Source organism: Daphnia pulicaria, chromosome 9, assembly GCF_021234035.1.
Source record: "Daphnia pulicaria isolate SC F1-1A chromosome 9, SC_F0-13Bv2, whole genome shotgun sequence".
NCBI lineage: Eukaryota > Metazoa > Arthropoda > Branchiopoda > Diplostraca > Daphniidae > Daphnia > Daphnia pulicaria.
In genome coordinates this window covers 3334348-3358909 of record NC_060921.1, presented here as the reverse complement: position 1 = coordinate 3358909, position 24562 = coordinate 3334348, and the positions used below count along the sequence as shown (strand labels likewise).

At 43.6% G+C, this 24562-nt stretch overlaps 4 protein-coding genes across 7 annotated transcripts in view; 3 read left to right on the top strand and 1 right to left on the bottom strand.

The window, feature by feature from the left end:
• LOC124313083 (dipeptidase 1-like) overlaps window positions 1–24562 on the top strand; it is a 1013891-nt gene that overhangs the window by 982355 nt on the left and 6974 nt on the right. The gene's annotated exons all lie outside the window — the stretch shown is intronic.
• On the bottom strand, window positions 688–13593 carry LOC124312938 (microtubule-associated tumor suppressor 1 homolog). Of its 3 annotated transcripts, none has more exons than XM_046777532.1 (9): window positions 12614–13593; window positions 4110–4199; window positions 3863–3939; window positions 3525–3782; window positions 3059–3166; window positions 2873–2982; window positions 2638–2783; window positions 2385–2499; window positions 688–2287 (listed from the first exon to the last, which is right to left on the bottom strand). In XM_046777532.1, exons 1-9 carry the CDS (start codon window positions 13227–13229, stop codon window positions 1798–1800), a joined length of 2010 nt encoding a protein of 669 aa, XP_046633488.1. In that variant the 5' UTR covers window positions 13230–13593; the 3' UTR covers window positions 688–1797. The 3 variants fall into 3 exon arrangements, with proteins under 3 accessions (XP_046633488.1, XP_046633489.1, XP_046633490.1); XM_046777533.1 differs by lacking the exon at window positions 12614–13593 and adding an exon at window positions 10474–10858; XM_046777534.1 differs by lacking the exon at window positions 12614–13593 and adding an exon at window positions 4396–5669.
• LOC124312995 (ADP-ribosylation factor GTPase-activating protein 2-like) lies at window positions 13820–17024 on the top strand. The gene is made up of 14 exons (XM_046777638.1): window positions 13820–13939; window positions 14039–14078; window positions 14218–14409; window positions 14476–14607; window positions 14677–14808; window positions 14875–14961; window positions 15021–15086; window positions 15163–15297; window positions 15370–15512; window positions 15589–15738; window positions 15800–16124; window positions 16196–16324; window positions 16391–16492; window positions 16565–17024. Exons 1-14 carry the CDS (start codon window positions 13908–13910, stop codon window positions 16580–16582), a joined length of 1683 nt encoding a protein of 560 aa, XP_046633594.1. The 5' UTR covers window positions 13820–13907; the 3' UTR covers window positions 16583–17024.
• LOC124312844 (ras-associated and pleckstrin homology domains-containing protein 1-like) lies at window positions 19915–24443 on the top strand. Of its 2 annotated transcripts, none has more exons than XM_046777341.1 (12): window positions 19915–20253; window positions 20344–20519; window positions 20579–20967; window positions 21158–21828; window positions 21914–22064; window positions 22130–22426; window positions 22502–22777; window positions 22848–22952; window positions 23023–23339; window positions 23419–23690; window positions 23798–23952; window positions 24057–24443. In XM_046777341.1, the coding sequence occupies exons 2-12, from the start codon at window positions 20345–20347 to the stop codon at window positions 24312–24314; spliced, it is 3066 nt and encodes a 1021-aa protein (XP_046633297.1). In that variant the 5' UTR covers window positions 19915–20253; window position 20344; the 3' UTR covers window positions 24315–24443. The 2 variants fall into 2 exon arrangements, with proteins under 2 accessions (XP_046633297.1, XP_046633298.1); XM_046777342.1 differs by having other exon boundaries at window positions 19922–20253; window positions 20582–20967.

The following is a 24562-nucleotide window of genomic DNA, read 5'->3' as shown; positions in this document are numbered from 1 at the left end:
ATATTTCGGATGTTTGTAGCATTTCTAATCCAACAAGTTTCTACTTTTTATTTTTAATATGTTTTGAGATTTAAAAAAGGAAGGGGATCGGTAGTGTATGGTCTGCCAAGTCGTAACATTGGTGACGCAGACTTCATTCAGGCGAATGAATTCATCATCTCGTCATTTCCCCGTTGACCTGAAAGGATCTCAGATTATTGAACTGAATTGACTCATCTTTGTAGTTCTCCATCGGCTGATTGACGGTGGTGTTTCAGCTACACTTTCAATACGTTTTAATGTGATGAATTAAGATTTAAATGGCGGTCAAATATGATGGAAATGTTGGTGGTGTCGAGTTTGTTAGAGCTCATTTAATTGTTTCACAAATTTCGAATTCTACGAGAAGATGTCGGCCATCAAGTCGATTCCGACGTTCGTTTTTCCACCAGATAAAAAGGGACCGATTTTTTTTTCAGCGGTTCGTTCCGCCCGAGGGAGTGGCCACCAAATACGGAAATTAGGCGCCAGTGTTGATTTTGACTCGGCGCTTTTTCTACCCGCGGAATAATTTTGAATTGTCGAGAGAAAAGTGGAAAACAAACAAAACAAGATTTTCTTTGCCTTTTTTTCTTGACCAAATACTTTTGTGTATTGTTTACATACATAAATTTATATATATAATATATAGAATTGTTGATATTACCGTGGACAGTGACAGACTAAAAATGTTTCAGGCGATTTTTTTTTTCCATTTTATCCCACCCAGATTTGTTTTGTTTTCATTTTTTCTTTTCAACCGCACAACAAAATAAAAAAAAATGACGAGACAAACATATTTTCATGTATATAATAAAACCAAACCAGAAGATTAAAAAAAAAAAAAAATATGTCACCGGGATTTGTGTTTTATGTGAAATTTGAATATAACAGAAATGTGTAGGGGGGAGGGAGACAAACAAGAGAACAACACAACGTTCGAAAAAAAAATGGACGGACTACAAATGTTTTTTTGTGTGTGTGTGTTTCGTGAAAAAAAAAAGAAAAAGATGACGTCATCAATGTTTGTGGTATAACATGAACATTCCTTTCAAAAAAAAAAATAATGGCACTCGCTCAATTCATCTCGCTCGCAGTCCTCAAACAAAAAACAAAATCAAAAATGGTAAATGCATATCTGTATATAGTATTTATAATAGGTGTGTGTGTGTTTACTTCGCTATGTGATTATAGTAAAAAAAAAAAAAATGTCGATCGATTATTCATTATTGCGTGGTTTAAAAATAAAAGTCCAGTGATCGGATCATTGATCAATGTGTGTGTTACGAAAAAAAAAAACAGAAAAATAAGGATGACGTAGGCGCGATCGCGAAATCAGCTGGTTTTCAATTTGTTTTTTTTTCTTCTTCTTCTGTCTTTTAGTATCCTCACGATTTTGGTTGTGGTTGTTTTGTATAACCCGCTAAAATTTGCATATTAAATCCCAAAAGTGATGGATCGTTTTGAACGTACTTTTTTGGCACCTTCCTGATTGAAATCGTTTTGGTATTTTTCACGGAATGTTTTTCAGCATTTAAAACAAAAAGTTTTTAATCGTCTCTTTCTCTCTCGCACAAACGCAACCGGAACCATCCGAACCGTTAAAAAAAAGAAGAAAAATTTAATTCCTAAATTAATACTCGTCCGCAATCCATCGGTTTTTTTAAATTTTTTTAGTTTTCCCGGTTGATTCGAATAGGCGTTTCGAGTGCTTTCTCCTCATTTGAATTAGTTGAATTCTCTTTCAGATAACAATCAAGCTCTGCTGTTGGTTTCGTTTCAGTGGTGGGCGTTGTAGGGACGGTGCGGGTAGCGGAGACTGGCCGAGCGGACCAGTCCGCTACTCCGTCGCGACGTCCAGGGCGAGCCGGGCGTCAGGAGGGCGTAGGGGGCGCTCAGCGGCGAGATGCCGCCGCAGATGGACGACGGCGAATGTTCGCCGCCCAGTTCCAGGACGTAGGAAACCGAGTCGTTTTTCTTGGTGAAATCGCGGACCGTCGGCGACTCGGCGTCGTCATCTCCTGACGACGCCAATTCCGGCGGCGTCGAGTCGCCCATCGTCGCATCCGTCGTCGTCGTCGCCGCCGTCGTGTTGGGACTGAAGACGTCGTCGACGTCGCTCAATACCGACGCCGCTCGACCTTTTCCGCTGCCGTTGCTGACCACGGCGTCGCGACGCCTCTTCACCTGCCCACCGGTGCCGTCCGGCGTCAAACTGGTGATGCTGTTGTTGTTGTTCTCTCCCGTCCCGCTCTCCGATATAATCGGGCTATGCGATTAAAAAATTTCATCATTTTCCCCCCAACAATTAGTCAGCAGTATTAACCATTTTACAGCTAAAAAAAAAAACGGTATATGCAAATTACCTTAAATTGGGCGAGGGCAAGCCCCTCCGGTTGGGCTTGGGCGTTTCCGACGGCGTCGAATTGAACGGCGACGACTGAGCGTGGTGGCCTTTAGTTGGACTCGTTCGATCGCAGTCTGCCGAATAAGGGGGTAACCGATATCAAATTCGTTAATAAACACAACCACGTCAAAATGAATTAGACCGAAACCGTTTTCCCCCCATTCCATAAATGTAATGGCGAATGAGTCATAATACTAATCATGACGTCGTACCGTTCTGTGTGTGGGTGGGCGACGGGCGCCTCTGCAACGATTGGAGTTTGTACCAGAGCTGCTCGTTCTGCATGGAGAGCCGCTGGACCGTCAGTGACTCCTCCTTGTGACTCGACTCCAACCTCTTGACTTCCGATTGCAACCGCCTGTTGTTGGTTGGTGGTTACAACAGAGAAACAACAAATGTTCACCACACAATTTCCCTTATTGATTGACGTTGTATTGAAATGATTACCTTTCTTCGCTGATTTTCTGTTCCAGCTGGGCTTTGAGATCTTCCACCGTGTTGCCCAGTGTGTTAATCCGCTCCCGCAGATGAGGCACTTCATTGGCTGCGCTGGTCACCTGCAATTCAGAGGAATTGCAGTTTTAACAATTCAAACAATTCAGACGAGTCGAGTTGGGGTTTCTTTGTTTTTACCTTGGCGAGGTCGTTGCGTAACGTCCGCACTTCTTCACCCCGAAGATCGCAGACGGCCTGCAGCGACGTCGTCTCCTTTTGTAGTTTCTTGTACTCGTACACGGTCGCCTGTTGTTCGTTTGTTGTGTGTCCAGGGTAAAAAATAAAAAAAAATAAAAAATAAAACAGAATGACTTACGGTTCATTGACAGTTTAAAACAACCGCGCCAGAGGTAATTGTCGAACAAAACAAAACAAAGAACACACTTTAACTGATAAAAAAGAATAAACTAAAATCCCCCCCCCCCAAAAAAAAGGACATTTCAAACAAATGGCCAGCGGCGTTTTGGACTTTTGTAACTGATTGAACTAGAAAAGTGGTCGAAGGTAAAAGATAGAGACCCTATACGTATAAGCAGCGCGCAACGATGACGCAAGATAATGGGGTTTTTCATTTTCTTATTTTATTTTATTGGTTGGTTGGTACCTGGACTTGGTTGTCGACTTCCTGTCGGATGTTCTTATCGAGCCTCTCCTTTTCGGCCAGCAGGTTGCGCTTCTTCTCTAAAAGGACGTCGATTTTCTGCTGCCAAATTCTCCGCTCCTCGGACACGACGGCCACGGCCGCTTCGGCCGCCTCGGCCCGAGCCGCCCGCTCTTCGCATAGTTGGCGCTCCAGCTCGGCCCGCTCCTCCACCATCCTGGCCGTCCACTCGGCTCGCCAGGCCGCTTCTTTGGCCTCCAACTGGAAATAGCCAAATCGAGAATGTTCCGTTTAAGGAATTTAGTTTTAAAACATCGAATAAAAGATCAACAACAACGAACCTGTTGCTGGAATTGGTTTTCCTTTTCGGCAAGAGCGATCGTCATTTCTTTCTGCAACTTGTCGCTGACTGTCGAAACTATTCAGGAGCGAGAGAGAGAGAGAGAGAGTGAGTGAATGAAGCGAAACAAAACTAAAAACTGAAACACCGACGGTCATGAGCGTTGGAATTGTGTCAAGTGGATAAGAGAGAGAGCTAGACACACTCTATAATTTGGTTAGTGTTTTATACTAGATGTATGCACTTACGTTCACGGTTGAGCTGTTCCAGTTGGTCGTGATGTTGGTTCTTCAGCAAGTGGATCTGATTGCGCAACTCGACGATGACGGCTTGATCCGCTAGACAAACGACACACGCAAGAAAGAAAGAAAAAAGAGAAATTGATTTGTCGAGTTATCAAGATGATTCAATCATCGTCCATTTCTTCCAGATAAGGAATACAAAAAAGTCTAAGAACAAACAGAAAAAAAAACAATAGGGAAGGAGAATCGATCGATCGTTTCGATTTTGGAGAGGCGAAAGGTTCCAACCAACCTGGGGCGATGGTCCTGGGCCTGAGCGATTTCCAGGACCCGAATGCGAACAACAAGATGGACATGATGGCGACGGCTATTAAACACAGGATCAACAAATCCATGCGGGCCAGCCAGTTGAACGACAAACACACAACACACAAGAGACGAGAGAGAAAGAGGGAAAATGCAAATCGAGTGCGCTGGGCCAAAACAGCTCAACTCTTTGATGTTATTTATGTCCAGTTCTCTCGGGTCGGCACTCGGCACCGACAATAAAAAAAAAAGGTGCCGACGAAGAAACCGAAATTTCTCGCAGACACACGCGAAAAAATCAGAAGATTGAAGAAACAGCGTTCACAAATTCGGCAGACACCAGCAGCTGCTGCCGGCCAACGAAGAAATACAAACAAACAAGGAGAGAAAAAACACGCACAGCAAACATACAGCCCACCGCAATCAAACGACCAGCCTCGAATGGCCTCCAGTTTCCAACTATCAACTTGCTGGGCAGCCAGCGGACCCACACACACACGAGTCCAACGGTGGAGATCATGCCAAGGAAACATGAAGACAATTTCGTCAGACAGACTTTTTCTTTTTCCGCTAGTTCCGTTTTCCAGCAAAGCCAAACGGGCAAAACACAGCCACTTGGCTCTCTCTCTCTCTCTCTCAAGAGAGATGATGCGCGATTTTTTTGGTTTCGAGGCCGGCCAAGAATAGTCACCGCCCACCTGATAGCACCCCCTCCTCCTCTTCTCCCGTGAGTGTCTGTTCAAAAATTTCCGTCTGAAGAGAAAAGGTCGTGGGTGCGAAAAACACTTTCGAAATTGTTTTCCCACTGGAATCAGTTTGGAACGAGTCAGTCAACAAAACATTAGAGCCCTTAATGTTGTTGTCTTCTAATCCTATAGGACGTCATAAACATCCACACACCCACAGCGTAGAGAGAGAGATAACTGGAAAAAAAGATTCAGGTCGAGTCTCTTACCGGCTGGCCCACATCGTTATTGAGATTCTTGTGATATTATCCAAAAATCTATCGCCTTCGAATTGTTCCACAACAACCAACCAAACAAAAGAAGGAAGACAAAATCACATTTTGAAAAAAAGGGGGGGGGGGGAGGAGGCCGGTTCTATGCAGAGTTTGGTCGAACCATATTTAGGAGAGACCCGATCAAGGCGACTTGCATCACCAGTTGTTGCTGCATACCAAAATGAAATCAAAACGAATGACTATCGAACCTGTAGAGCCCTATACGATAGCGGAAGTGACTATATAGTAACAACACATCGTCTTTGGGTTTATCTTTTTCTTCTTAGTTTTTAGGATTTGTTTCTAAAAATGGTCGTCGAAGGCGAAGAAGAAGAAAGACGGAAAGGGACATTTTTTTATTTTAATGGTCCCGACTGGAACACACAAAAAATAACTGGGCCACGGCTTAGCTCGAGGGATTTTGTACAAAACTCGATCTCCTTGGCAAGTTGTGTGTAGGATTAGTTTGTCCAGGCATAAAACAAGTTGTTTTTATCGGCAGGTTGTCTGCTGGTGTAGGGTACGCAAAACTGGGCGGTCAAAATAAAACAAAGACAAATGAAGTCGGATGGAGCTGTCAATCAGGTCCAATCAGCCGCAAAATGACGGCGTATGCGTGCGCTCCGTTCACTTTCATCTTTTGGCGAGCTCCGATTCTCTCGACCAAGCCCACGGGCGTCCGTCCGTCCCCTATGTAAACATCCAAGACATTCTTTTCTGTGTTTTTCTTTCTTTTATTTAAAAAAAAAAACGGAGCTGTGGGAAACAAACAAAAAGCTTTATGGACTCGAAAACCTCATTTCTTCTTCTTCTTCTTTTAGTTGAACAACAACAACAAGAGTTTGCCAGGAACTCTCTTTTCTTTTATTGTAGATTTGCACCTTTTCATTCTTTATGACGTTAGGAGAGACAATGAAACAAAAAGTCTGGAAACCCCTGAGGTAATAGTGAACCCCAAGAAATGTTTTTTTCTCCTGGTTTAATTGAGAAAGATTATCTTTGAAGCATTTTAGTCTGTGAGCTGGAAATCGGCCAGAAATGAGCTAGGCAGTTCCGGGTGATGAACTTTTTTCAAAAAATAATAATTACTCTATACCTCACACGAAGTCAAGGGGAAGACTAGTGTGTATGCTAATTCATCTGATTCACACACGATCAGATAGAAAGAGATGCTGTATACGTAGGGGGTTCTATCCAGCTAGTGTGTGTTTCAACATGTGGGCAAATTCGACGTGACTGATGGGCCTCCTACCATCATAACACACACACACAGAGGTGTGTGTCTGCATTATATACAGGTGCCACCACCACCCCTCCCCCTGTACACGTGATGAATAATCAGACGTCGGTAGAGAGAATAGAAATCGGTAGATGTACGTTACATTGGAAGCTCTACGGATATTTCTTTCTTTTTTCCAGTGTAGTATACTGTTGTTTCCCTATTCTATTGAAATTCAAAAAGGAAGAATAGGTTGGAAAAATACACACACACACACACCTACTTCCTGCGGGAACGTGCTGATTGTTGCCGGTGGTTGAAATAGTCTAGACGACTCCCGCGTGAGTTGCTAGTTTTTTTTTGTAATTATCATTATTCCCCCCGCCAACTCGACACGGAAATCTTTTAAGAGAGAAAAATGAAGAAGAAGAGAATTTCCTTTTTTTGTGTTTCTGTTTGTATAAATAAAATGATACAAACCCCAAAAATATTGAAAACAGATGGTGGATGAGTCGACCTGATATCAGATCCAACCACCACCACCAGCACCACTACCAGCAGCATATGGTACGAAATAAGAAACGAGGTCTCTCATTAGTTTAGTTTTTTTTCTTTTTCTCTTTTTTTGGTAGAGACAAATAATATTAAAAAATTCCGGCGTGACACAATGGGCATGTAGGTTTTCAGTTGTTCCAAATATGATATTATTGAGACTCTGCTGCTGCATTCACAAATAGTTGGGGGGAATGATCATCGCGTTTGTGTTTCTAGGCTGAGATTTCCTAGTACGCAATTGATTGGCTCGTTTTTGTTTTTGTTTTCTCCGGGTTATAGACGGCGGTTGGATGGGACTGGAACGAGTTGGGATTTATATACGATAGGATGCGCAAATTGGGTAAAAGAAGAAGAAAAACACATCAAGTCATTTCCAAAAATGGTTTTCGAGGTCCAGCAGTTCACAGTGCCTCACACTTTGGTTTCTTTCGGGGTCTATACGGTCCCGTCCCTCGGCTTTTCTTAACGGGCCGCATAAATTATCTCGTCTGTACATTTACATCTTTTCATTCTTTTTTACATCATCAAAAGAGAAGAATATTATTATTACATCTCAAAAAGAAAAGAAAAAATGGGAAAAAACAAAACAAAATAGAATGGCTAGTGGCAAGAAAATGGCATCAAGGACGAACCAATTGTTTTTCTTTTCTTCTTCGGGGCTCTGACGTTCTATAGAGAAGCTTTGAATTGGCGAAAAATACTAGTATAGAAGAGATGGAATAGACCAACACAGACACACAAGGCACAGGTACAGGTACGTACAAGGTGCGACGCCAATAGGCCCCCCTCCACATGCCCAGACGCCGCATTCCCCATCTAACAGCTTCTTGCCATTCTCGTCACGTTGTTGGGCCGTCCTCGACTTTCTACTACGCAACAACCAAAACAACAGCAACAACAACAACAACCTTCTGATCAAAAAGAAACGAGAAAATTTGTCTTTTTTAAAAAAAATTTCCTGGCGCTGCCCACCACCTGCCGTTTTCTTCTTTTCAGCCTGGACAACAAAATTATTTTTCTCGCTCGTCATTCAACATTCATTCACGAATGTGTCGCCCAAATTCAACTTGGACGTTGAACTCGGCGTGAATCTTCAAAGTAAAAAAAAAGAAGGGAGAGCAACGGGAGCATTCACGCGCGCTTTGATTTTTTCGAAAATAGCGCGCAGCTCGCCGAAATGTTGTTTTCCCTTTCCTCTTCTATAAATACGCAATCTCTGCGCTGGTTGTAGCTTTTGATGTCTTGTTTTTTAATACCATCTTCTTCTTCTTCTTTTTTTATCATCACGTTTGCGTGCAAAATTCCCGCTTAATGATTCCAAGCGAAAGAAAAAAAAAGGAAAAAAAAAAGGGTTTGACGTCATCCGCCCCGGATGGGATTCTTTTTAACTCAAAAAGCCATCCAGGATTACGGACATTGAAACGAAACAGAAGCCGAAAAGTCTTCTATAGGATAGGATATCTCTCTCGTCGAGTTACCACTCTTTTTTTATTTTAGTTGTATGTATTTGACTCTCCAACTGTTTGTTGATTTCTTCTCTCCAAAGACTTTTTCAGAGAATTCTAAATGAAATTTAAAAATAAAAGGGAGATAAAAAAAAAAACGGGAATATACACCGTGATGTTGGACGCGTGATAACCAGCTCTTAAGCGCTATACACCACCACCACCATCCACCACCACCCGTTGATTCTTATAAAATTCAACAAACAAGAATTTTGTCTTTCTTCTTTTATTAACCAAAAAAGAAAAGGGTTAGAGTCCTTTATTTGGGGCCCGGTTTTATTTGGTGCAGACTTTAGGTCCTGTATTTTCAACCGCTTAAAAATCCCGTCGTCGAGTTTCTTTCAAAACAACTTTGTGTGTGTGTGTGTGTGTGTCTTTGAGTCTCAAAATTTCAAATAAAAAAAGAGAAGCTTAGGACACACACAAAAATCAACAGAGTCCTAGAGCGCAGTTGGTGAGTTATTGGCGGAGCTCTAGCGAGTCATCAGTCTTTTTCAGAGAAGTCCAACCGCCGAGGTCCGGCTGCGAGCTGCAATTATAACCCGTACATGGACAACGACTGGAGCCTCACACACGTATACGAGTGATATGCAGAAATCTACTGTGCATAGCCCTACACTATGTGACTGCTGGCGGGCGGGCCTATAACAAATTGCGTCTAACCTTTGCCACATGGCAAACGAGAATTCGGTGGAGGATATTTCATCTGGGCGGTGAACAAGACAACCAAAAGGAAAAAAGGGAAAAGGGGCGAATGTTTGGAATATTTCTAAACAAAGATGGCGAGCATATAAATACAGCTGGCCAGCCTTGAGATAGTTAGATAAGGAGAGAAATTCAATATACACCACTTTTTAGACAAGTGTGTTTTTATTTTATTTTATTCTTTTACTAGAGCTAAAGCTATCAAAGAAATCATTCCCAATCGAAATTCGGTTCAATTGCTTTCAACTTTGGGTGCGCGCGCACCGCAGGTGAGAGACAACCGGTGTCGAAGGAAACAAAAAGAAGAAGAAGGCTCAACTACTGTGTAGCTAAACAAAGCAAGCTCTGTGACCGCAACCGTCTTTTGTCGATACACATTTTTGTTTTTCTTCTATTCCTAAATCGGGCCAGCAGAGCGACCGTTTTCGCGGTCTGATTCGAGCAGCACCTTCCCTATTTTATAGACTGGCGCAAATTCAACGAGCCGTCGAACCCACAACTATCAAAAAGCCAGCACTTAAACACAAAATTCGTTTTTTTTTTATCCTTTCTACCTGCGTGCAAATGTCAATTTGTTTTTTTTTTTGTTTTTTGGCCGACGACTCTATCGTGTCACGAGGCCAGTGGCATCGCAAAAAGTAAAAAAGACTCGGCTAACAGGTAGACACAGGAAATTCAGTCCCGCGTGGAGAAATAATCAAATAAAATAAAAGTTCTTTCTTTTTTCGATCATCGTTACATTAGGACGGAGTTTGATAATAGACGAGTGCCGTTTTAGTTTCTTTTGATATCATTTCATGGACTTGATAGCGAGTCAAATCGTTTGAGCATTCAAGTCACACTCTTGTTCACATTGTGAAACAAGTTCCAGGGTCTCCAGGTAGCAGGGCCAGACAACATCTGATGCCCTTTTGAGGGCAATTTGATGAGACATTCTATCTCTCTCTCTCTCTCTATTGCGTATGGAGATTTCATTCGATTTCCCGGGTCGCCAAACAGTTGGCTAAAATTGCTCAACCATTTCCTTCTCCTCGGGTAGTCTACGTAACGCAGTAATAAGGAGTTGACGCAAGGGTTTACCTTGGCGGAATGAGCAGCACCTCTGCTGGATGAGAGCCGGCGCTGGCAGCCGAACCAGGAGCAAATAATGATGCTGGGTCGGTTTGGCGATAATCATCCGCTGCAGGTGATGATTGTTGTTGTTGTGGTTGTTGTTGTTGTTGCCTATTCCACTGCTCATGATGGCGAGGTTGGACACGTCAACGGACATCGAGTCACATCGGAGAGGATTGAAATCACGTCTCAAATACACGCACATGTACAACTCCCCCCCACCTTTTTTTTTAAAATTCACGAAATTGGTCACTCCCGCCAAAAAAACAAATCACAAACTTTTTTTTTATTTTGAATTTTTTTCCGTGTGACCGTACGCTCCGCTACTCTTAACTCGACTGACAGCCAAACCTTTCACGCAACACGAAAAGGGGGGGAAGAGGCGACAGTGGGAGAGACTAGAGAGAGCTGCCCGCGGGAGTTCTAGAGAGGAGGTGGGTGGGGCGGGAGTCCTCTACACCACACGCCGAAACAACACACAGAGAAAAAAAAGTCTCAGTCTTCTTTTCTCGCCGCGGCTGGATGCACCTCCTCCTCCTCGTCGTCGTCGTCGACTAGTTTTTTCGAGTTGAAAGAGGCGCCATCGAATGATGAACAAGAGAAATATCTCAAGAAGCGAAAGAATTTCGGCAATGATCAAATATCAACCGCCGCTGCGATATCTACACGCGCAGCCCCCTATACACAACACAATGCACAGCTGATGGGAAAAATAGAATGTTTCTCTTGACTCTCTGTGTTATCCAGAGAGTTACTATTTACAGCTCTCCGTTGCGCATTCTCCGAGATAAAAAATAAAACCACATACTTTTTTGTTTTGTGTTTTTGTTTCGTGATCAGATTGAAAGAAACTGAAACTTTATTTTGGTTTGGCCGACTTTTTAGGAAATTGAACCGGGGCTTCTTTTTCGTGTCTTGTGGTGAACCGCACGGATCATCTCTGATTGGGTCGGACATATCAAACAAGGCCTTGAAATGGAGAGAAGATTGACAAGAAAATGTAAATTTGTGGTTGGCCTAGGTTATTTAATATCATCACAACTGGTAGTGTTACCAGAAGCTTGATAGTTGATACCAACGTGCAGTATAATCCACTCTCGCTGATTGCTCTCGGCTCCTTTGGAAGCTCATCCCGACAAGGGGAGAGAGAGAGAGAAAATAAAAAAGAAATTTTCCGTGTGTGTTTTTTAAACTTTTTTTTTGGGCGTGGTTTTGTTGCTTTCAGGGCTCGTGACCGAAAAAAATTATTTTATTTTATTTTATTTTATTTTAACCGAAAATTATACGAGCAATGAACCCTTGAGCGACTAACAGAGAGAAACGGGTTTCGACAACAACAAACCCCTGTCGTTTTAAAAGTCCCGCGGCCTCGTTTCTGACTTTTTTTTTTTATTTCCATCTGCTGGTAGTAAGTAGCAAGTCGAGGGATAGAAATCAGCTGTCAAAAGGTCGTTTCTAACCTGGAGAAACGTTCATAAAAATACGAAAAAACTCGGGGGCCTCTTCCTCCAACACAACAAACCGAAGTAGGAAACCACCTGCTGGAGAGAGACGAGAGAGATGGGGAATGACGTTGTTATATTAAGACTCCCGCCGCCACGTGAACTTGCCAAAAGGCAAAGTCGAAAACGCAATAGACGACGACGTTGTTGTGTATGCTAATGGGATTGAGTCGTCGCAACCTTGCATCTTGATCATTTACACGCAGCAGGGAAGAAAAAAGCTAGGACCCGGTCACGCGTGAATCCACTCCAATCCGGTTGTAGTTTGCCGTCTAGCAGACGAGGAGAAACGCACACAGGAAATGGCGCATGTTTTCTTTCACGAAGCCGTAGACGAGTTTTGATATAGTCAAGTGCTTTATTTGTGAGCTAACCTACTACCTTATCACGATATCAGATATGCTCAGTCGCCCTCTCAACGGGTCAAATAGTCGAATAGCTTGGCTGATAACACGTTGTCCCGAATTGGATCAAAAATTTGGGGGGAAAATGGCCGACCGTTTGGCGTGTGTGAAAATGAACCGCAAATAGAGTAACTAGGGGTGCCAATTTTGAGTGAAAAGAACCCGCCCAATCAACTCAATAATGATTTAATTTGGTCTTACCTGCACTGCTGGTGGTGGTTGTCGTAGTGGCCGGTCGTTTTGACACGAGTCTGCTGGTCGTTTTAGCCATGGCTGCTGTTAATCGACTAGTAGAGGACTGGGTGGTTGGGCGTCGGTTGTTGCTGTTGACTGGTGTTGTTGTTGACTCTTTGTTCAAATCTTTGATGCTGCCATTCTCCGAGCTGGAAAAGACTCCGCTGGATTCTGTGCCAGTCGATGTGGCCATTTGTTCTTCCTTGTTGCTCTTCTCTTTGACCTGTTTGTTACTCGGCGACACTCGGTCCAATCGGCTGCCCAGCGATGATTTCATACTCTGCCAAAGTGGCGGCTTGGACATCGTCGTCACGGTTTTCGAACTCATTTTAGACAATGTGAGATCTTTTGTAACTGAGACAGATGATACTAGAGCACTTGTTTTACTGGTGGCCACCACTCGCGAACTGACTTCGTTTCTCTCGCCCGTTTGTTGGACTGCAAGAGCCGTTGGCGGACGCATAGCGTTGAGTTTGATGGAGCTCCTTGAGGGCACTGCTCTGCTCATGAGGACTGGAAGTGAACTGCTGGGGCTGTTGGGCTTCAAAGGCACTACTCCTACTACTGCCCGTCGACTAGACATTGTTTCGAGTTCAGGGAGAAATTGTGATCTATACCTCCGCCAACAAACAACACGACAAAAACGCTCTCTCCAGCACACAACACAATGCACACACACACAACATACTACTTTCTATTTGTAGAACAGCTGATAGTTTCTTCGATACGGCAGTAGCAGCAGTCTTAATAATTCGATAGTTACTATAGCAACTCCCGGAACAACAACTCCTTTTATCGATCTTTAAAACTTCACAAGACGTAATCATCATTGATTTCCATGCTCTAGTTGGCAACAAACAAATATTGACGGATGGGTTTTTGACATCACTCTGGCAGTTGTTTGGGGTTGTTTAATTCATTTCCTGGAAAACTTTTGGGGTATCGATTTAGAGAGTCGGACCACCTCTAGCTCTTCTCTCCAGCTCTGACACTGCTGACTGTACGTTACAGGGAAAAGTATAGTGCGGACTCGCCCATTTTCGCTTTCTCCGCAGCGCCAGCGTGGTCGGAATCGACAACGTGGACACAACAGCCCGGGGCTTCCGAGAGGAAAGGCCTTGCCAATACCCAGTTTCGGACACCTGACACGGGATATTTCGTGACGCCACCTGTACGAAAAGATAACCTAGTTTACGAAGGTTGTCCAATCTATTTTTTGTTTCACGTGGCAGCGTTCGGCAATTGTTTTTTGTGAACGAAAATGGCGGAAGGACCGAGTAAAACCGATATCGAGTAATAATATCATTTTATTAGAACCATTTGTGTCTTTTAATTGTTCTTGATTGAGTTTAATTGAAGGATTAATTATGTTTCAACTAAATTTTTTCACAGAGCAATTTTTAAGCGGTTACGATCGATTCCAGCCAACAAAGTAAGTTAAGTGTCAGGTTCAACTTTACACTGTTCTTTGCTCTTAAATTTATTAATTCAGTCCTACCCAACCTAGTTTTCATACCAAATGATGCATGATAGAAGAATTGATTGTCTCAATTTAAAAATTAATTTCACAGACATGTTTCGATTGTGGGGCAAAGAATCCAACATGGTCAACCGTTACTTTTGGTGTCTTCATCTGCATTGATTGCTCTTCAGTCCACAGAAATTTGGGGGTTCACCTCACATTTGTTCGATCCACACAGCTGGACACGCAATGGACGTGGGTGCAGCTGAGGAGCATGCAACTTGGAGGAAATGCCAATGCGGTGTGTAACTAAACTTGCCACAGGTAGTTAACCTCAAAATAAACCCTTGTGTTGCAATGTTTGCAGGCTGCTTTCTTCCGACAACATAATTGCTCCACAGTGGATGCTCAGACCAAATACAATTCTAGAGCAGCTATTCTATACAAGGAGAAACTTTCAAATCTTGCGCTTCAGTCTTTGAGAATTCATGGAACCCAGGTAATGACTTACCTTTTTAATACTAGTCATCAGTTCCGCTTACTTATTTGAAATATGTTTTCCTCGTAGCTTCATATTGATTCAGGCACTGAAGCCCCAGCTCCCCAAGAAAAGAAGGAAGAAGACTTTTTTGCTGTAACTGAAGCATTTCCTGATACATCACTTGTGAGTACAAATGGATCACTCATGCCCAAGCCAATTGTGAGTAGAAACACTTGAAATCTGCAATGTCTTTAAACAAATAAAACATTTTCGATCACTCAACAGGTTCCTGAACCTGTCAAACCAAAAGATGACTCTGAAGACCAAGGTGCTGGACCTAATGTCAATGTTATCAACAACCCACCTGCTCATGTAAATTATTATCATTAATAGTGGCCAATGCGAATGATAATAATTATTTTCTCGTTTAGGTTGCGGAACCAAAAGTTGCTAAATCTCTTATCGGACAGCGCAAACCAGCTGCCAAGAAACCAGGGGTATTATTAAAGTTGACACTTTTCCCTTCCAATGTTTTAATTTTTTTCCTTTCACGATTTCCCTCCACACAAATAGATGGGCGCTAAAAAAGGATTGGGCGCGACCAAAGTACACACCAATTTTGACGAGATCGAGAAGGAAGCCCAGCTTGCCGACTCACTGCGTTCTCAGAAAACGGCAGAAGTCAAACCAGAAGAAATTGAATCCCAGGTGTGTTTTACTTCCTCATTGAAACGGGACTGGCCTTCCTACTATTAATTTTGTTTTCCTTTGGTGGTTTAGACAAGCTCTCTACGCCTAGCGTATCAAGATTTGAGCCTCGAGTCGAAGAAACAGTCTGAGAGACTACAAAAAGTAGATCCATCGAAAGCGCAACAGGTGGAACGTCTCGGCATGGGAATCTTGTCGGCGAACACTGGCCCTAGGTATCTTACAAATGTCACAGTACATGTGAAGAACCATCTGTCATATTTAATTGTTTTTTTTTTTGTTTTTTTGTAGGAATATCAGTCATTCTGCCATGACCGACATGCCTATTATTCAACAAGATTCTTCAGCCTTTACTAGCTCCAATACGTCGTCCGTATTGGCTGCCATGGATAGGAAGACATATTCGGCGACCGAAGAATCTTCAAACTCTTTCTACTCCAAGTAAAGCCCATTAACGCAACTCATTAGATAATGTTTAACCAATAATTACTTTTTGTTTAAGGAATTCCGGACTTGATGATTTGCTGACCCGTGGCGGAAGCAGCAAATCTAGTCGCGACTCTGATTGGGACATGTTAAGCGATTTCGCTCCCGTTTCCAAGCCGTCTCAAAGTGCGGCCTCGTCTTTTGGTGGTGGTCCAACTTCCTCCAGCTCGAATTACGGATCATCTACGGCCAGTAGTAAATTATCCGGCTCAATTTATGGCTCCTCATCGAAAACGAAAGACTCGCAGTCAACAGTCGATAGTGGCGAAGCGCAGAAAAAGTTTGGCAGCGCTAAAGCTATTTCGTCTGACCAATTTTTCCAGGATTCCGGCAGTGCCGAGGTAACACTATAAATAACATTCTCGTTTTTTATCGGACCTTGACGGAATTGTTCGTTTCAAAACAATTGTAGCAGGAACGAAGGTCGAACTTATCACGATTTCAGGGCTCGTCGGGAATCTCTTCTTCGGACTATTTCGGGACAGGTAGTTCTAATACTGGACGTTCCAAAAACGCGGCTGGACCTTCTTACAACATCCAGGTGATGTCACTGCGCTCGTTTTTGTGTCCATGTTTAATAGAATCTAATCGTCTTATCTCAATAAAGACCCCGGATTTGGACGAAGTGAAGGAAAGCGTCCGCCAGGGCGTCACCAAAGTGGCAAGCAAACTCTCCTCAATGGCTAACGATTTCGCTAGCAGCATACAGGTTAGTTAATCAGACATTTTGTGCAAAGGCCTTGAGAACCAAATCTGATTTGATCTTATTTATTATCAACAGGATCGTTACGGTTATTAATTTATTGCAATAGAGATGAATAACAAAGAGGAACTACCGGGAAAACATCATTTCATCGGGACCTCACGCTTCCTTAAAAATCCGTTTACAGATTTGTTTCCAATATTGGTAGAGATTTAAAAGAAAAAAACGATTTTTTTTTTTGGTCTGCATCTCTTTAAAAAATAAGGGAGGGGAAAATCTACCTATAAAAAAAAAACTATGAAATTCCGAGTCGCAAATTGCATTGCTCTTGGCTGTGTGGTTGGATCACTCACTCCCAAATCGTTTTGGTTTATCCTTTTTTAAGAATATCTATATTTTTCTTCCCTTCTTTTTAATTTACCTGTCCCATTAATTTAGTTTCCCACTTTTTTTTTATTTCTCCCTTTTAAGTATAAGAATATTGGTTCTGTTTCCTTCTCTGTTCTCTTCTGCAGCCAATACAAAACAATATCAGCCATCCCGCCCGTCCGTTTTGATGTTGTACTACACTAGGTGGTGGCAGCTGTGCGATCCGTCCTTGAAATGACTCAGACACGATGTTGAACTTGGGCGACCAGCCAATAGTCGGCCATAGAAAGCGGTCGGGCTGCCTCCACCACGCAAGATGGTTATTATTGATTAGGACGTTGGGTTGTGTTTATTTATTATTTTTTATTTTTTTTCCGTTTTGCGCCTTTTTTTGTTATTTGTTTTTTTTTTTTTCTAGGCCAGCGACGGGTTTCACTTTCTTTCTGGCACGCTGGACGATTTGCTAAGAGATGTTGGATCATTCAAGCTTTCACTTTAGTTGGCTAAGACCCAAGCCGTGTCAGAAAAATGTGCGAAGAAGAAGAAGACGAAGAAACCCGGATCTAGGCTAACCTCTGAAAGTCATTGGCTGTCGCCACATCTTCAGCTGAGTCCGGTGAGTTTAGCCATGGGGAAAAAGGAGAAAATGAACAAAGTCATGGTTGGCGATAAAGATCTACCACCGGAGAATTTGACGGTCGTTTCAAAAACGAGTCTGTCGTGAGTGTGATAACGACGCCCTGCGTGTTTTCGACCATAGGCCCGTTACGTTAAAAAAAACCGCAGGCTAGGCATCTTGTCTCTCTCTCTCTTCTGATCGATTATTGACGTCAACACAAACGACGTGAATATCTGCCTCGGTTGTCGCGCCTTCGCGTAATATTTGACATGTAATCTCAAGCCAGCGGGTCGCGCTTCTTCAATGGCTTCCTCATTGTTGTGTGATCATAAATGAATTAACCTTCCGGCATTTTCTTTGAAAAAGAGAATTTCTTTTTAGGTACTACCACCCTATACAACGCCCAAACTCGTCCGTCCTCCAATGAGATCGTAAGTCTTTTTTTGTTTTATTCTCGGGAAGGTCGACTATATCGAAAAGCATCCGTCTCTTGTCTTGACGTGAAATCCTCTTTCGTCTGTCAACCTTGTGGCAGTTTCCCTGGGAATGAATTCAGCACTCCTCTATCATTAATCATTATAATGTGACGAGCCATCCCAGCCATTCTTACTACCAGGAGTTAACAACTATTCTTTTTGTTTTCTGCAGTTGTTGTAGTATAACGATAGGCGTGTCCTTTCAACTCTCATCTTGCGAAGTCAACCTCCTCGTTGCAATTGAACCTGCCGTTTTTGGTCTTGGGAAAGAAGACAGTGTGTGTATACTATGGTATGTTGTACCATTTGGGTGTGTGCTGTTTTCTTCTTATTTTTGGCATCTTTTCATTTCAAGGTCTCTTTCGTGATTTCCCAAGCAAATGTTTTGATGGTTCTCACGTCTGATTCTTTCACTTTTAATTTCGATGTGATGTAAGGTGAACGGGTACATCGCAATAATCCGTTTCCGGACGGGTTTGTGATGCGGGTCACGGATGAACAAAAGAATGTCGCTCACAAAAAAAAAATTCCCCCTTGAGAAATAGAAATGATTGCGATGCTGACGTCATGGCTAAATAGTGGAACCAGACCGACTAAACCCCATATTAAGAGAACAAACGAAATAACATTATTTTTCGTATGTATTTATGCATTCTTTTTTTTTTTTTAAGGATGAAGAAACGAAACCAAAAATCGTGAAAACATGGGAGGAGGCCATCTCTCTTTGTTCCCCCCCAATATGGCCACAGGGCGAGGCGAATTTTTATCCCTATCTCTCTCGGCTGCTGCTACTCGTTCCATTTTGGATCTATCCCGGACTGCGTTATCCATCACGGTTTCCTCCGATGATTTCTAATGCCAAAACCGAAATGGTGAAAAAGTTAACGCAGAATTTCACCCGAGCGACACAATGCGGTTTTAATTTCAATTCGATTTCTTTTTACTCTTTCACGTCGATTGACAGTTGTCGTCAAGGAAAAAGGTGCTGCTGCGTAACATCGGAGACTCTTCAATGTCGTTCGTCAGACAGGCCATTGGAAAACCTCAAATACCACAAGGTGATGAAAAGAATAAGAAAAAAAACTAAGTTTTATGATGCGTGTACTGTTTATTGAGATGGTGGACATAACGACACCGGGGGTGAGCTCCGCTGTCTGTGTGTTCGTGAACTTTAGACACCGTGACACGGCAATCTTATTGCCTCGGCTGTCGTTCCTTTTTTCTTGTGGGCTACCTTTGCCGCGGCACTTTGAAGTAACTGTACTTTTCGGGCTTTTCCGTTCCTAATGGCAGTACTTGTCTCTGAACCTGTGTGAAGATGAATAGCCACGATAGCGGATCATTCCTATGCCCTAAGAAGAGTGTTTCCTAATCTTCCTGTGGCTATAGAATTTTGTTCGACAATTTAACGTGTACATTGACCTTACCCAACATTCTTTTTTCACCGCCATCTTCTAGACGAGGTGTTAAAAAAAGAATAAGGGAATTTACAGTTTCCTGCCTACATAATTTTACATTCGTTCCTGTTTCTTATCGTGTAATGAGCAACTCTTACAGTAGCTGATTGCTATTTGAACAGGTGCGCAGATGTAATAATTGTCGCAAAATTCATTCACCTCACATCTGTTATTCCAATTTCGTACGAAATGCAGTTCATTGTACATTTAGTCATCTTCTAATTGTATAAAAATGTGGGAGATATTTCTGAGCAAAAGTTGTTGAAAACTATTGAACTCACAAACAACACCTGGGTGTGAAGTATGACTAATACCTGACCAGATCCAGTGAAATGTTGAAATTTTATTATTTTGTTTAGTAAAAGATAACAAAATGTGAAATAACACCACCACCAGAAAGAAACACGTTTAGTTGGTAAAATTCTTTATTCGTGGTTTTTTTGGTGTGTCGGGGTCAAACCTATGCGTGAATAGTGCTGGTTGGTTTCGTGACTTTTGGTGGTGTTGAATGATGAAAACCCCTAAAAGACAAACACCCACACATGCAACGAAAGAAAGAAAACGAGAGAGAGAGAGAAACAAGCGCTAGCGGGCAGAGGAGGTGGTTCTATCTTTCGCCCAGGAAGACCGAAAGAGAGATGAAAAGAGAAAAAAACAGAAAACAAAAATGTATACTAGTAGTAGTCGAAGCTAGCCGTCAAGGTGGGCTCAATCAGAGAGGCTCTCGCACAGGTATTTAAAGCTGCGACGGACTTGTGGGCCCCTTCAGTTTGCGTTGAGTTCCCAACTTTGCTCCATCCGCGTGTCTGGTTTGCAATTATCCTCCAGTTTCTCTCTATTTTCCAGGTATGATTTGCGGATGACTTGTATCCATTGGGGATCGATTTATTCAAATTTCTAACAAATTGTTTTTTTCTTATCTTGAACCGTTTCCAGAATGGTTAGTTGGACGACACTGACCTGTCTCCTGATAGCCATATTTGGTTTGATTGAATGCAAACCTCGCGGCCAGATTTCCTACGGTTCGGTAGTCGGATCAGGTTCGACTAATTTCGAGCCGGCCTTTAGCGCATCCAGCTACGATTCGTTGGGAATCCAGCCCAGCCGTTCAGGTGAGTGGAAAAAACAAATGTTTTAATCGTGGCGTCGTTAATCATTTCGAGCCACAAAGCAGGTCGAAACGAACTGAAACAACATTACTGGTGGCAAGACTCCCAGTCACCGTTCAGCGAAGGAGCCGCTCAGACCCAAGGTGTTTCGGCCGGAGGAGCTGCTCAACCGGGGCATAATTACGCCTCCGTCGCTGGATGCACAGGCGAAGCGTGCAGTTCGCCATTATTTAGCGCTCCGGCAGTAGCACCAGCGGCTTCAGCGTCCATCAGTAGCGGCGGTAGCTGTTGCAATCATTACTGGCAAAAACCCGGTCATCCGTGCTCCACGCATCAGGGAACTGATTGCCCGCGACGATTCAGTTGCGTCAACTACAAGTCTTGCAAAAATGGCGTCATCTCGCTTGCATCCACTTCAGGCCACGCCTTCAAGAACCCATCCGTCGAAGAGGTATAATCATATTTTCCCAGTTTGAAGGGGGAAAACCGGTTCTATCGCCCACTATCCAATAACATTCCTTGGTGTTAAAGGCTTCCGATTTTCAAACATTTTTTTTTTTTTTTATTCCGCTTACATTATCATTTTTTTTAAATGACGTCATTGCGCTGGATGAATTTGCAAATTTTTTTCGACAACGCAGTTGATGAACTATGGCCGACCTTGTGGCTTTTCCGGAAACGAAGTTTGCTGTCAGGATGCCCCACCAAGGCCGCAACAGCCCGTCGTACAACAACCGTCTCAAGGTACATACTACCCTACTTCACCTCCCGTTCAAAACCAACAAGTTTCGGGTTGTTCCGGCGGTGGCGGCTGTGCTCCGGCTGCACCTTCCTATAACCCCCCGCCACCTGTCCAGCAACCAGTGATCCAGGGACCGTCGAATCAAGTTTCAGGCTGTTCCGGCGGATGCATTCCGTCAGCAGCGCCTTCCTATAACCCTCCACCACCTGTACAGCAACCTACCTATAGCCCCCCACCACCTGTCCAGCAACCAGTGATCCAGGGACCGTCGAATCAAGTTTCGGGTTGCTCCGGCGGATGCACAGCCACGTCAGCTCCGTATTATCCCCCGCCACCGGTTCAGCAACCAGTGGTAGCGCAACCAACACCGACGTATTATCCTCCAGCGCCTACCATCATAACCACAAGGAAACCGGTTTACACCCCTGCTCCGCCCGCTTACACCACTGCACCACCTCCGCCCGTTTACACCCCTGCTCCACCCACTTTCAAACCTTCACCGCCACCGGTTTTCACGCCAGCTCCAACTAGACCAACATCACCACCATTCGCTCCACCTACGCAACCGTCGTAAGTCGATGGATCAATTTCACATTTTCCAACTTGTTCTTGTTTCCAGCTAGAAAGTTTCTAATTGTTAAATTGATTTAAAAAGAGTGGCACAAGGTCCAGATGCATTACCTTATCCAGGGTGTGCTGCAGCTCTGAAATGTGTCCTGGAAGAATATTGCAGCATAGACGGTGTCATGATAGACAAACCCATTTTCTTATCTGAACAGTTGAAACCATATCGTACACCTCTCATGGTAATTTCCTTTCATCAAATATTCAGGGTGTATACACTTGACTGATGGCTTTTTTGTGTGTCTAGTCTTGCTTGAATGTAGAGACCAATCAGATTGGCTACTGTTGTCGTGATCCACTTTACAACGACCCGTGGCCGGCTGGTATGCCCATGCCCATGCCTGGAATGGCTCAACCTCCCGTCGAGCCTGTTGTCCAGGAACCGACTCGACCACCTCCACCACCCCCGACTCCTTCCATTTCTTACGTTCCTCCGCCAGCACCGACCGAACCGCCGTACATTCAATGTTTTGCCAGCCAAGAATGCGTTCCGGCTCACGTCTGCAGCGGTCGATTTGAACCTTTCAATGACAGTCCCGACGCGGTAAATCGATAATCGATAATTATTTATTTAAAGTAGTGGACTAGGCTAAATTTATTCATTTGGTATTGTTTATAGAGATGTGTAACTTTCGACTCTCAAGTTGGAGTCTGCTGCAATCGCCCACCGCCCCCAACAACAACAACAACAACTACTACTACTACTACTACACCACCACCACCTCCTCCTCCTCCGGTCCAACCTGTCGTTGTTCCGCCTCCCGATTCCTATTTACCTCCCCCTCCACCCCCACCTACCCAACCTCCTTTGATCCAGTGCCTTTCAACACATGAATGTATTCCGGCTCATGTTTGCGGCGGTCGATTTGAATCGTTTGATGACAGCCCGAACGCGGTAAATTCAAATCATGTTTGTAGCTTTCCTTTCGTTTTAATTTGATTTATTCATCTATGCTAATGATTAGAGATGCCAAAGTGCCGAATATGGTCAGATTGGAGTCTGCTGCAAGTTGCCTCCACCACCGCCTCCGCCTACAGTTCAACCAGTTGTAGTTGCTCCGCCAGATCTGGTTAGTATTTTAAAAATTAATTTTTTTTTTAATTTGAAAAATTAATTTCAATTGATTATTATTTCTTCAGAGTTATTTGCCACCCCCACCTCCGCCGGCAGTAACAATTCTTCCGCCTCCACCGCCGCCAGTGACAATCCTCCCTCCGCCAGTACAACCTGTAGTCGAATCCTACGTCCCTCCACCTCCGCCAGTGCCCGCCGCCCAAGTCTTAGATAATCAATGCGGAATCTCCAGACCCATGTCCCAATTACTTGGCACTGGCGAAGCCGCACCAGGCGAGTTCCCTTGGCATGCGATGGTCGCCCATGTTAATGGATCGATGACCTGCTCCGGCGCTCTCATCGGCCAGAAATTCGTGGCTACTTCCTTCCACTGCGTCCAGGGGTAACAACAAAAATTCATTAATCTAATTGTCGCCGTGGAAACTGTGCCAAATCGTATTATCTTCTCCGACTTTTTACAGAACTATCCCTTCTAACCTGATTGTCCGACTTGGAGAACATCACGCCGGCGTTACAAACGAACCTCTTCCGCATTATGAAATTCCCGTGTCGGCCGTCGTCGGCCATCCCGATTTCGCTGAAGGTTCTCTCTTTCACGACACCGCCGTTCTCATGTTGGCAACAGCCGCACCTTCGGGACAAGCTCATATTGCTCCAATCTGTCTTCCGACTGAATCGGAGCCGCAGGTTTCACAATGCGTCGTCTCCGGATGGGGCCACGATACCCTCTCTGGTAAGTTCGTGCATGTCTAATTCTTTCGATGGAATATTTAAACGCACCAATTCGATCCAGACCGTAGTTAATTGCTTGTGTGTATTATTTAAACGCGGTCGGTAAAGGTCTTCAAAGCGGAGTTTTGAACAAGGTCCAGGTGGATGTGGTGCGCAACAGCGACTGCCAAAACTCTCTACAAAATTCCCATCTGGGCAAATATTTCAAGTTACACAAAAGTTTCACTTGCGCCTCGACCCAGAACAGCGTCAACCCATGCAAAGTGAGTTGCCCGTTTCTACCAGATATATTAAACTTGCTAATTTTAGTAGATAATCCTAGAAACCGAGCCGGCAACAACCAAAAATGTGTTGTTTGTTATTTTAGGTTGATGGGGGATCTCCGTTGGCTTGCCAGCGGCCTGATGGCAGTCACGTCTTGATCGGTCTGTCGTCCTGGTCTGTGGGCTGCAGCAATCAACAGCAGCCGGGCGTGTTCGCCGACGTGATGGCCGCCGCTCCATGGATGCATCAAGAAATGGCAAAACCCGAAGCCAGCATTGTTGAACAATCCAACTCGGCTTTCCAAAATCAACAGCAATTCCCAACACAACAGTCCGTAGGTGGAAGTGGTTACGGTCGTTAAAAAACAAACAAACAAACAAACACAAAAGGGAGAAAAGAAAAAAAAAACATCTCCCATATTTTTAGCTTTTACTTTCCCCCCCTTTTGTTTATACATAAAAAGAATAATAAATTACATTTTTTTCTGGTACACATATGCGTCGTTTATTTTAGGATCGGGCTTGTTTGTATTCAGACAAACCTCGCCGACAATGTAGCGTTTTAAGGTTAGGTCAATTTAATTTCCCTGAAAATCTTATTAGCATTTAA